Here is a 14,091-nt window from a genome sequence, read left to right on the forward strand (position 1 = left end):
GGATTCTAAGTCTATCTATTTCAATTTATGCAAGTGTCACGGTTGGTTTGGGTTTGTAGTTGTGTTCTAGACTAATGAAAAGCAATAAAGTAAATAGAAGTGTAAACAAGTAATAAAGAGTACTAGGATATCATGGGGTCATAGGGGTTTATGGTATTGATAATACAAACATGTTTACAAAGTTGCAAGCAATTAATGTTGTGGTGGAACCGAGTTGGTTTATGTCTTACGGTTCTTAGGAAGAGTTGGGTCCCGGAGCCGAATCGATTAGATTGTACAACACCTACAAGTCGACTTACTTTCCTCCTAATCACTTCTATACATGGTCTAACAAGACTCGAGTTGGTTTATATCTTACAAGTCAAGTTGAATATATAAGAGATGGTTGTAAATGCAAGGATTCATAGGCTTAGCATTTCATCAAACATAACATGTGCATAGGTTCACATCACAACAAGCAAGCAAATTTATTATGAAAATATATTTGATTAGGCATGATTATTCCCCATGTTGGTTTCTCCTAATTACCCACTAATCCTAGTTTAGTCACTACTCACTTATTATCATGGTAAACATGTCATTAATGGTGTCAATCATCACAACAAGTGTAAACATGATAAGAAAATGAGGAAAATAAACAATAAAGAGTAAAGAGTAAAGGAATTATACCAAACTTGAGATGATTCCAAATAATAAAGCAAAGAATGAAAGAAGAGAACTTGAATGATCGGTGAAGGGTTATCAATCCTCCAATAATAACCCAATAGTCTTCAATTACCCAAAAGTAACAAACTTGAACAATAATTAAGGGGAGATTAATGTGAAATTTGTGGAAAGATTAAAGAGTAATCTAATCTAATCTACTCCTAATCTATTCTAAGAGGATTTTGTAATGTGGAAGCCCCCTTTGATTATCATCAAAATGGGGTATTTATAGTAGTGCCTCATTAGGTTAACTAAGACTAAATTAGTAATTAACAATTCTAAGTTCTAAGTAGGGAAACGCAAGTATTTCGAAGAGATGCGCATCCTTGCTGAAGACGTCGAGGGATGCTCGTATATAAGGGTGGGACGCTCGGATTGTAGGCAGGTTGGACGAGCGGCCGAAGGTCGGGACACTCGGATTCTGGGGCATTTGGACGAGCAGCTTCCAGCTTTGGACGCCGGATTGTTGTTCAGAATGCTTCTTCTTGCATACTTCTTATTCTTGCAACATTGGTCTTTAGTTCTTGCCTCTTCTTCTACACTCGTTCTACCAAGATCGTCAATGTCCTTCCAAATAAGCTCAAGAGACGGGAATTTCCGCCTAATTGTCTCCTTTCCTTCAAAACATATGAAAAGCACCAGGAAAACAAAATAGATAGTTTTTGACGGACAAAATTGCTATGGAATGTTATAATAGTATGCAAAATAGGCTCAATTAGGGGACTAAATGTGCGCAAATATGAGTCACATCACATGCTTCATAATTTGAAAGAGTAAAACCATGATGCCAAGCATGATTCATATAATCTTCAAATCTTGCAATATATTTATCAAATGACTCATTTTTATATTGCCAAAAAGTGAATGTAGACATGTTAAACATATGAAATAATGCAAGTACAAGAATTAAAATTCTCAAGGAACAAAGATCCCTCAAGAAGAAGAACAACTAAAACTAGACAAAAGAAAGATTCAAATACACAACACCGTCCTCGGCAACGGCACCATTTTGATGAGCGGGTCGTTGTCCACCCTCAAACACATTTATACCCATCTACTAGCATAGCAAGCAAGTCGAGGTCAATCCGCGGGACTGGGGTACTCAAATTGTTCCATCTAATTGTAGTTGTGCTTGGGGTTGTCACAATTGAAATGGGTTGATGATTCTAAACTAATGAAAGTAATAAAAGGAATGCAAGAAACAAATGAAAGGATCTAAACAAATGATTAAAAGCACTAGGATGTCATGGGTTCATAGGGGATTCATGGAAATAGATCATACAAACATGTTCTTATGCTAGCAGAATTACTCTTATCAACTCAGTACTAAATACACTCCACAGCTATTGGGCTACTATGTTTTTAATTCCTAATAAGTAATCAGGAGAATTGAAGCAATTTGCAGAAACTATTTTTGGGATGGGAGCCCTGATTACCATAGAGTCCCTTTAGTAGCTTGGGATAGGGTTACTATGCCCAAGGATGCTGGTGGTCTATGTGTAAAGAAAGTGGAGAATTGGAATTGGGCAGCTGTTGGTAAATTGGTGAATTGGGTGTATACCAAAGCTGATAGGTTGTGGATAAGGTGGATCAGTAATGTTTACTTGAAAGAGCAAGACTGGAAGTCTTACTCTCCCCCTGTAGACTCTCCTTGGACTTGGAAAAGTGTTTGCAAAATCAAGGATAAACTGAAGGATGGATTTGGTGAGAACTGTTGGCTGCCTGATGAGAATGGTTACACGCTCAAGAATGGATATAAATGGCTATGTACTCAACAACCTAAGGTGGATTGGTGCTCTCTGGTATGGAACAGCTGGAACATTCCCAAGCACTCAATCATTACTTGGCTTATTATGCATGAGGGACTAAATATCAAAGCTAAGCTATTCCAGTTTGGCTTCTGTGAGGACAATCTATGTTTAATTTGTGGAGAACAACCTGAAACGATAACTCACCTGTTCTATGAGTGTCATTACAGTTGCAGAATCAAGGCAGCTCTTGTTGTCTGGCTGGGGAGAGTTTTTCCTACTCTTATTGAGCTTCAGAATGGTAGGAAAGACAGTCTACAATGGAAGGCAATGGCTATGGTTTTCAATGTATATCTTTACACAGTCTGACATCGAGAAACACCACAAGACTCCAACAGTCTGTTATGAGGCCTGAACTGTTAGCTGCTCAGATTGAGGAGGTTGCAGGAAGAAGAGGGTGCAGTAAAGCTGGCCCTGGAATGTCTCACAGCATAAATGGTTGGTTAAGCTGCCTGTAGTGCAGTGAGGCTTGGTTATCTAAATGTTTGTACGGTTTATTTGTTTTCTGAGCTTGTCGGGGTTTGAACCCTATCCTTGTATATGAAACATGGTTTTTTGATATAATATATATACTCACATTTCAGCTAAAAAAAAACATGTTCTCAATTAGAAGCAAGCACTTATTGTTGTGATGGGATCGAGTTAGTGTATATCTTACAATCCCTAGGAAGATTTAGGTCCCGGAGCCGAATCGTCTAGATTGTAAAACACCTATAAGTCGACTTAATCTCCCCCTATTCAACTCTATGCATGGTCTAATGAGGCTCGAGTTGGTTTATGTCTTACAAGCCTCATTAAAAAGATAAGAGATGGGTAAAAAATGCAAGGATTCATAGGCTCGTATTTCATCAAACATAACATGTGCATAGGTTGAAATCACAACAAGCAAGCAAAATAATTAGGAAAACACATTAAATTAAGCATAGGTCAATCCCCATGTTTGTTTCCCTAATCCCCCACTAATCCTAGCTAAAAGACTACTCAATACTTATCATGATTATTATGCTAGCAATAGTGTCAAATATCACAACACAAATGAACATGATAAAAGAGTGAGGAAATAAACAATAAAAAGTAAAGAGTAAACAGTAAACAGTAAAGGAATTATACCAAACTTAAGATGAACTAATGGAAAGGAAAGAATAATAGAAGAAAACTTGATTGATTGATGAAGAGTTGTCAATTCTCCACTAATAACCCAATAATCTTCAATTACCCAATAATAAACTTGAACAATAATTAAGGAAAGATTAATGTGTAATTTGTGAAAAGATTAAATGCTAATTTATTCTAATCTACTCCTAATGAAGGCTTAATCTAATCTAAGAGGACTTAATCTAATCTAAGAGAGCTTAATCTCTTGATTATTGAAAATGGAGTATATATAGTGGTATATCATTAGGTTAAGCAAGGGTAGATTAGTAAATAACAATGCTTTGAATAGAGCTTTGCAACTCCCGAGGGACATGCGCGTCCTAGCTTGCAAGGAAAAGCATCCTGTAAAACAATACGCTCGTCCCGAGTGAAAAATGCGCATCCTGAGCCTCAACCCGAGCGGGTTGATACTGTCCCGAGCGGGTTGAGCTGTAACACGCTCTACTTGAGCTTGACCCACGCGGGTTGAGCTATTGTTCCTCTTTTTCATGCTTTTAAGCCTATGATCCTTCTATATACTCTTTATTCCTACATCCTTGGTCATCATTCTTGCCTTCTCTTCATACTATTCCATCCAAGATCATGAACAAGCTTCCGAATATGCATGAGAGACGGGAATTCCGCCTCATTATCTTCTTTCCTACAAGACATATACAATGCAATAGGAAAGCAAAATAGGAAGGAATTGACAGATAAAATGGTCATGAAATGCTATATTAGTATGCAAAATGGGTTCAATTAGGGGACTAAATGTGCGCAATTAAGAGTCACATCAGTGTGTGTGTGTAGTTTCTCCTCTTGGTGTGCGTTACATCAAAACACACAAGTATGACATTGGTTCCTTATTCTTGACAAGCTATGATAGTTTGCACATGAAGCATTATTGTTATAATTTCTCACATGCATTGCCCATTTTGAGCCCTTTCCTCATTATATGCTATAAAATATTTGTTTCTAGTTACATTTTAAATTGCCTACCTAGTTGAGCTAGTAACCATCTTGGTGAGTTTAGGGTGCTTTTGTGAGGATGATGATGTTAACGGGATCACTAATTCCCATTGTGTTGTGAAAGAAAAGTGAGAAAGGCAGAAGAAAAAAAATGATTGGAATGAGAAAAAATGGAAGAAAGATGAAAAGAAATGAAATGAAAAAAAAAGGAGAAGAAAGTTTTGATGAAAAAGAAAAAGAGATGATTGATCCTCGATAGTTTATGAAGAAATTGTGTTGGAAAGTTCATTTTGTGTTGAAAAAGTTTTAATTTGGGCCATATGCTGCTTTGGTTCATTCAGTTATTGCTATAAGATTGGTATTGGGTTATTTAAGCACTCTTTGCCCGTTTGGATGGTTGATTAGGTTGACCTTTAACTCCACATTTCCAAACTCGTTTGTCCACTTTTTACCCATGACCCCTAGCTTCTTTTATCTCTTCTCTTGGCTTCTATTTATGCATTCTTGTTAGCATTTTCTAATTGATTTGGAATGTCTACCATACTAGATTGCAGGCGCGTTCTCTTGAGTTGTAGATAGGAGGGTGTCACATTCACATATAAATTGCCTTATTTATAATATGAGTGTGAGTGTTTTTCCCGTGAGGAGTCCGATGTCAATAAGATCATGAAAGAGTCAAAACGTCCATTTAAAGTCATTCATGCTACGCCGTCATATAAATCTCATCCATGTTGTTGAATTTTCCCTATGCCCATGTTATTTCGGGATTTAATTCATTGTGCTTTAAAGTTACTTGACGGGAATTGCATTTCGATGTGATGATTGTTGCTCGTACCTTTGTCCTTATCATATATTGTATTGTGTGCTTGCTGAGGACAAGCAAGGGTTTGGCTTGGGGGAGTTTGATAAGTCCATTTTATATATATTTTGACCCCCTACTTTAGCTCTAATAATTTGCACTAATCTAGGGTTTTATGAGCTAATATTGTGATCTAGTTGTCTTTGCATGGCTTGTCACATTTTGTAGGAACTTGAACTTTTAGGATCTTATTTCTAAGAAATTTGCAAGAGCTAGTATATAAGGCTAAGTATGGGCATGGGTTGGACCAACATTGGAGTGTTATATGGATTAAAATGCATAAAGATATGGATTAAAATGAAAATGCAAAATAAAGACTTATGCAAAGTCAAGCCCAAGAAATCAAGTCCAACTAGGTGGGAGCTTAGGATGCTAGAATACATTGGATGCCATACTTTAAGATCATTATCGGATGATTAAACAAGGCATTAAACATCAGCATTCGATTCTTGTGCTAATTAATCACAGATTAAAGAGGAAAAGCTTGTAACATCACAACCCCGATCAAGGTTAGCCCCCTCTATGCCCGAACGTTACTTCCTTCCTCCCCTATAAATAAAAGCTTTGGTCGACACTTCTTATACACCTTTTTCCACACATTTTTCGCATAGAATTCTCTCTAAAATTCAGTAGTTAGATTAGCTTAGTGTAGTTTAGTTTTCATTAGTTTATTATCATTTCCTTTAAGTATTACAAATTACAATTTTATTTCCAAGTTATTTCCTTATGCATTGTTCTTCAATTCCAATTCCATTTCCATTGTTGAGGTTATTTATTTCTAGTATTATTTCTTTATCATTATGTTTATCATTTTGTTCATCATTAGCTTAATTTACATAGTGCAATAGTAGTATATCTTGTGTAGGAGATAAAGGGAACCATGCATAAAAAGTATTTGTAACATGATAAACTAGGATGCTTAGTGATCACATAATAGTTTCTATAACATGCTTGTACCTTAATGTTAATCTTTGATTATTAGCCATTATATTAGATTAAATTTGTTTATTCGTTTTTATAAGTCGAGAGGCACGAAAATGAATAAGACTAAGTATGTTTTAGTAGACGGCCTAGCCATATCGAGAGATCATTAGGACCCGTTCTATGGTTGACACTAATATCGAGAGTTGGGTGTCTTTAAGCCTAAACAATTATCATTACTATCTAATCCGAGTTTGACATAAAGAATTTACATATATTTGCATAACCCGACTTCCCTAGACTCTTTCTTTATTATTGTTTTTACATCAACATAAATCAAATCAATCAATCAACCGCATCGACTCAAGTTAAAATTCACTCCAAAACAACTAATTAACAACTACCGTCTCTCTATGGATTCGACCCCTGCGTACTACATTAATTTGTGTCTAGGGTATTTATTTTTGCATAGGTGTGCGATAGGCTATCACGGGTTTATATACAAATTTCAAATTAGAGACGGAAATTAGAAGATAGAGAATAGCTAGCGAATTCGAGGGACTTGATATGAACAAATCGAGCCTCTTGAATCCGGGTTTGAATTTAATGACAAAAATCCGCAAATATCGAATTATAAGGGATTTAGGTTGGAATTATTGAAAAGTATTTTATAGAACAATTTGTAAATGAGAAAAGATGATAATTTGAAAGGAATACGGAATAAAACGGAAGAAAACCTTCGAATGAAATAATAAAGTAACACGAGGAGAAAGAAGAAGAGCAATAGCGGCTAAGCAGCCACTGGAGTAGGCGCAACAAGTGATGGGACTGTTCCTGAAGGCGCAACAGCTACTGCGTTTCTTCTCGACAGTTCCCCTCTGCTGCTCCGTCAAAAGGATTTTAAAACGTGATTTTGCAAACGGTTTTAAGCGTGCTTATGACGTAAACTCGTACATTAATTAATACAAAATAAAATACAATAAATAAATTGGGATTTACACACTCAGACTTACATGTTTGACGAAGCGAGATTAACTAATTTATCGTATTAGTGATTGCTCGACTCGATGCAGAATGAAAGTGCCCTCTAAACAGGATTTAGAAAAACTTGATTAAGTTGATTAAAGTGTAGTGGTCAAATTGGCCGGTCATGCAAACGTGACTAATACTCAAAAGGATCTGAGCTTACGTGGTCGATTGATCATGCACGTAGGCGTCAAAAAGCAAGAGCGCGGTCTTAGAATGTAAAGGGAGAAGAGAAGGGCGGACACTCGCATGAAGAATATGTGAGGCAGAGGCCTCTATTTATACTAATCACACGGAGGAATTAGGGAAAGGGTAAAAAAAGGAAAGAAATCCGGAGGAAATATGGAAACTGGAGAAAAAGCAGCCCAGGAAGAGGCGCAGCAGAAACTGCGACCTTTCCAAAAGGTGCAGTACCTGCTGCATTTTATCTTGGGCACACTACGCCAAATCTGGCAATCAATAAGGAGCGTATCACAATGGTTTAATACATTTAATAACGACACTTAGATTACCGTTTTCTAAATATTGGCGGAAACGTAGACCACGCTAATAAGAATAAAGGTTTCCCTCGAAAACCGTTGTTATTGTAATGTGACAACGGCTGCTTAACAAACCATTGCCAAAAACATTTTAGCGGTTCCCAAAAACTTGTTATAGAATCACTCTTATTAGCGGTTGTTAGAAAACCGTTACCAGTTTAAGAAAACGGCATTTCGAAAACCGTTTCTAAATTAACACCAGCAACGATTTGTGGTACCCGTTGTTATGTTATAGCTACGGGTTTTTTGTAACCGTTATTATTTTCTATTATGAAATATTGGTTTTTCAATTGAACCTTTGTCAGTATTTGATTAGATTTTTCAGTTTGACTACTGTATTGAAAACTTTATCAGAACTTTAATAAATATTCAATTTGACCAATAATATTCAATTTGACCAAAATAATTCTATAAATATGTCTTCATAATGTTTTAGGTCAAATTCTAAATTATCAAACATTTACTCTTTAATTTCTCTCTAAAAAAATATGGCTGGTGTATCGGAACTACAATCACATTCTCGTTACGCACAGCCTTTTACTTGCATTCTCCATAATCTCCCGGTTCATTATGGTGTGAATGGAATGGGTTTAAACCCTAATTTTGGGTGGTTGACTCAAATTCTTCATGACTCCAGTTTCACCGCGGTTAATAAAGTGTACCCTGTGTCTAAAAACAAGCAAAGTTTTATAGGCTTCGCTTTTATCATGTTTGACAAAGCGAACTGCCATGATAGTTTTCTTTAGGCAAGAAAATTAGGGGCTATATTTGTGGGGGAAGATGCGGGGAAAGAGGACTTCTATTCATATGATAAACAACAAGACCCCTATATATGGGTTGCGACCCATCTTGATCATCATCTTCTGAAACATTGCAGGAAGCATCACATTCTTGCCACCGTGCCTATGTCATGGGAGAAAGAGGCCATTCCACCTGCGCTTCCCGGTGATAATGAAGGGCCGATCTACGACTTGCTCTATACCGAAATTCATGATTTTAAATAACCTTCTTAGATTATGCAATTGCTGAATTAGATTATGCAATTGCCGAAATTCATGATTTTAAATAAGAACCGTGTTAGATTATACAATTGCTAAATAACATAAAATTTAAATAACCTTCTTTTTTTCTCTCTCTCTCTCTCTCTCTCTCCCCCCCTCTCTCTCTCTCTCTCTCTCTCTCTCTCTCTCTCTCTCTCTCTCTCTCTCTCTCTCTCTCTCTCTCTCTCTCTCTCTCTCTCTTATTACTCAAATTATGTCAAGTGGTAGCTCTTCTTCTTCCTCTATTTCAACAGGGACATGTAATTGCTCCGTTCCGGCAACATTGCGGACTTCTTGGACTTTGCAAAATCCGGGAAGAAAGTTTCTTACTTGCAAATTCTATAATCCCGAAACTAAAATGCGTGGATGTAATTACTTCAAGTTGGTTGATGAACCAATGACTGAGTGGCAGAGGAAGGTTATAAACAGGTTAGTGAATGAGAAAAAGAGCATGAATATCGAGATTACTCAAGTGAGAAGTATACTACATCAACTTGAAGAATCGAAGCGGGGAAATGACAGTGAAATATTGAATGCAAAAGAAGAATGCAAGAAGTTAACCATGGATATCGTAGAACTCAAAAATAATGAGGCATGGCTTAAGTTAATTGTCAAATTTCTTTTTCTAATTGTTATTTACTGTAGATACCTCATTTCTGCACCTCCCACCAACCACCCAGTGATGATTGGGCCGCATGTTTGGTACGCGAAATGATTTATGACAGTTCGTAAGTTTATCGTCAAGTGATAGCTCAAGTACTTGTGTCTACCCCTTGGTCGTCATCTACGAGCCGATACGGTCGTTTTGACAGTAATTAGAGTTTATTTGGAGTCCGGGTCAAAAACCGCTTCATTTTCTAATAAACCATTTAAAATGCGGAGTCGAAAAGCTCAAGAATATTCCGGATATTTATTCCTTAAATTAATTTTATATCTTTTGGTAAAATATATCCCGAAAATCTTATTTTAATAAATAAGGAAGTAGAGATCCACCGCAATTTCCTAAAAAAAACGCGGAATTCTTTCTTCCGCAGAGAGGAAACCTTTGGGGAAATGACGCAGCAGATGCTGCGCCTATTCGAAGGACCGCAGCAGCTACTGCGCCTCTTCCCCAGCTCATTTATGCCCGTTTTCAGATTTTTCCGTGATTTGTTTTTAAAGTTTGAGTCATTCGATAACTCTCCATATTTTTTATATAGGGACCTTCGTTCCACATATTTTTCACGCGAGTGTCCGCCCTTCTCTTCTCTCTTTGCATTCTAAGACCGTGCTCTAAGCATTTGACCTCTACATGCTTGATCAATCGACCAGGTAAGCTCAGATCATTCTGAGTACCAGTCATGTTGCATGACCGAGCAATTTGGCCCCTACACATCAATCAACTTAATCTAAATCCTCTAACGAGGGCACTTTCTACATATATTCGAGTCGAGCAATCACTAAACGTTAACTTAGTTAATCTCATTCCGTCAAACATGTAAGTCCGAGGGTGTGAATCCCACCTTTTTTATTGTATTTTATTTTTGCACTACTTATTGTAAGATTTACATCAAAAGTATGTTTGAAATCGACACCCAAAACCCTCTTATCAAACCGTTTTTACGGATCAGCAGCAAACAGATGTCGAGAAGAAACGCAGCAACTGATGCGCCTCTTCCAGGGGCTGCCTCAGTTCCTGCTCTTCTTCTTTTTCCTCGGTTTTCTGTTGATTCGTTCCTTTTGTTTTAATTCTTATTTTCCTTTCTTCACTTCATACATAATAAATTTTAATACGTTCTTAATATTTATCATGTTTTATTTACGGCTTAAATCCCTAATAATCAATATTTGTGGGTTTTCATCAGTAAATCAAACCCGGATTTTCAGAGACTCGATTTGCTCATATCAAGTTTCTGGAATTCGACTTTTGTACATGTTTTCATCAGTGTATCATGCCCTTCCAAATCGCCTCCGCCTTCGTATATAAACCTAATTAGTTCTAGCTCGTTTTAATCCGTTCTTAACTCGTTTTAATTAGTTTTAATCCGTTTTAATTCGTGTTTATCGCTTTTATGACAATTATATATGTAATGAATCTGCTAAATGACTTTCACTAGAGTCAAAATCGATAATCAATCATTAAACATGCCAACGAACATTAACTACCCGCTGTTCTGACTTCACAGCCAGAACTCACCTCAGGAACAGACGCAGTGACAGCTGCGCCTCTTCTAAGGGACGCAGCAATGTTGCGCCTATTCCGGGATGAGTTCTGTCTCTGAATTTACGTTCTTGCTTTGACTTAGTCCTTAATAGCGTAATTAATCGAGTATTAGCTGTAATATCACTCTTAATCTGTCCATATTTTCTAACCTTACTTATTTTCCTTTTCTTTTCTTCAAATCATCCGTCTTAAATATATTTTTGACGTTAATCAATTATATCATTGTAATTCATTGTAATTTTAATTATCGTTATTTATTTACCATTCTTTATTTTTGTATGGTTTATTTGCTTGTTTTTCACATGTAATTAATCTAACATCAACTTTGACGCAATTGTATGCTAAATTACATGTTTACCGACCTAGTTAATTTTCACATGTTAGGATTACTTTGTGGATGTTGCATTGCATGCATATAATCGACAACATATAAAATATCAACGATTTCCCTAATCATTAGTAGAGGCCGCCATCGAGGTGGGCGGGATTAGGTGTTCAATTAAAGAGCTTCCTAATACGTACCCTCACCCCTTACTCCATATCTCTATGAATATCCGTGTTCATTGGCATCCACGAGAGTCAATCTAGACATAAAATGCTAAGGGTAACGAGTTCTTAGTGTTTATGTCACTACTTTGTGTCTTGACATGACATGAGGTATTCGAACGGTTCCAATTTCCCATAAAAATTGGTGGCAAATCCACAAATACAAACGCTTGTTCCCAAGCGCCCTCCGTGCCCCCTGTGTCCATATTTACCTAGTTTATTATGTATGGTGGTAGTTTGTACTCTTTATGTGTAAACTTTTTTTATTGGTGAAATGTGAGATGTGTGTGAATATATATATATATATATATATATATATATGCAAGATCCGGTGAGTCCACCTAAATATTTGAGTCCCGTGAGTCCACTTATGTATCGCAGCCTATACACAAGAATATCAAACACTACACGAAACAATATCACTGCTTATACTGAACAATATCACGCATAATATACAACGAAAACAGTAAAAAGAAGGCTTAAAACTATAGTCAGTGACACTAATCGTCGCTGGCAACCACCCACGGCCCACCACCACCCTTTCACCTCCCCAACAACCACCACCCACGACCCACCACCACACGTTCACCTCCATAACAACCACCACCACGGTACATAAGTCCGTCTCACGACCATCGCTACCACCCCTCACTACCATACAATCAACGATCCTTCTTCCATTAACCTCCATCAAAGAACAACATCGCCGCTGTTAAATTAGGGGTCTCATCGCCGACGATGAAGGAAATAGGCGAATATAAAGAGGAGAACAAGAGAGGAAAAAATATAAAAGAAGTAATATGTAATAACTCCGATGAACGCGCCGCCAAAATCGACTCACCGGCGGGAAAGTGCATGAGGATGATGGTATTTGTTGGAGCTCCGACCCTAGCACTGATGAGTGTAAGAAAAAGTATGAGAAAAGAAGTTAATAACAGAGGGCGAATCTTGTTCAGCAAGAGTGATATTGTTTAATATGACGCGTGATATTTTTTAGTATAACTTGTGATATTGTTTCGCTGGACTCACGGACTCAAAAAGATAGGGTGGACTCATGATCCTGATCCTCTATATATATATATATATATATATATATATATATATATATATATATATATATATATATATATATATATATATATATATAAAAAACAATATTACAAGGCATCTAAATTACAAAAAACATAGAGACCAAACTTTGTCAGGTTCGAATCCCACAAGGACCAACCTTACAATCTAATTCCCACATGAGCAAGCCAGACTTCCTCCTGTCTACTCACTTTTGCATTACATTTAAGCTTGATTCTTTGCCTCACCTCTTCTATGATTTTCTGAACAACCAAAGAAGGGACCATCAGTGCACCATTAATCCTAGATGAGTTCCTTTGAGCCCAGATATGATAGATGCAATCATTCAAGATAATGGCAAAGACATGTTGTTTCAGTTTACCACCACCATTGCCATAACCACCAGTCATGGCACCAGACATCAAGATGCACGCACCACACCAATATTTAATGAGGGATACAATAGCTTTGCTGTAATCACAATCAAAAAAGAGATGTGGCCGTGTTTCAGTTGCATTCTCACATATACAGCAGGCATTAGAGGTGCAACATCCAATCCTGTATAACTTCTCTCGAGTATTCATCCCATTTTGCATGATTAGCCAAGTGATGATTGCATGTTTAGGTACATTCCAGCTATTCCATACTGTATTGTACCATCATGGCTTAATTTGATGCGATCTCAGCCAATCATATCCACTCCTAACAGTATATCCTTACGTATCAGGTTGCCACTGCCCATCAGTATAAGCATTTTTCATCAGATCCTTAACCTTACAAATGCTCTTCTAGGTCCAAGTAGCTTCTGCAGGAGGACTGTAAGAATGCTCTTTATAAGTAAACTTGTAATCCTTTAAATTAATGAAAAAAAGCAAGATTTTCTGAGAAACATATTGTAATTAGCTGGCATATACCAAATGATGCTTTATTTCTTGGCGGTAAAATCAAACAAAATGAAATATAAAATAAAACGGTTATACCTAAACCGTTGTTCAAGACATATACAAATATAACGGTTCAGGCCGTTGTTATGTATATAAAAATGATACTTTATTTCTTGGCGGGAAAATCAAACAAAATGAAAATCTTTAAGACAACTGTTATTTAAAACCCGTTGTAGATAATACTAATCACTTACGGTTTCAAAGAAAACCGTTGTCTGGTTGGAAACAAAATACAATGGGTTTTCTTATACCGTGTTTATTACTTTCCATTAAACAATGTCTTGCAAGTGTTGTATTATTCACACATATATACTCTGATCTTCCCCTCC

At 36.8% G+C, this 14,091-nt stretch overlaps 2 protein-coding genes across 2 annotated transcripts; one reads left to right on the top strand and one right to left on the bottom strand.

The window, feature by feature from the left end:
• Positions 1 to 2,177: 2,177 nt before the first annotated feature.
• Positions 2,178 to 2,822, top strand: LOC141655444 (uncharacterized). The gene has a single exon (XM_074462524.1). It carries the CDS (start codon positions 2,178 to 2,180, stop codon positions 2,820 to 2,822), a length of 645 nt encoding a protein of 214 aa, XP_074318625.1.
• Positions 2,823 to 12,979: 10,157 nt separating this feature from the next.
• On the bottom strand, positions 12,980 to 13,414 carry LOC141655445 (uncharacterized). Its single transcript, XM_074462525.1, has one exon. It carries the CDS (start codon positions 13,412 to 13,414, stop codon positions 12,980 to 12,982), a length of 435 nt encoding a protein of 144 aa, XP_074318626.1.
• Between the last annotated feature and the right edge of the window lie 677 nt (positions 13,415 to 14,091).

This window comes from Silene latifolia, chromosome 5 (genome assembly GCF_048544455.1).
Source record: "Silene latifolia isolate original U9 population chromosome 5, ASM4854445v1, whole genome shotgun sequence".
NCBI lineage: Eukaryota > Viridiplantae > Streptophyta > Magnoliopsida > Caryophyllales > Caryophyllaceae > Silene > Silene latifolia.

Coding starts and splice junctions, on each gene's coding strand:
- LOC141655444 (XM_074462524.1), top strand. CDS start 2,178: ATGCCCAAGGATGCTGGTGGTCTATGTGTAAAGAAAGTGGAGAATTGG.
- LOC141655445 (XM_074462525.1), bottom strand. CDS start 13,414: ATGCAAAATGGGATGAATACTCGAGAGAAGTTATACAGGATTGGATGT.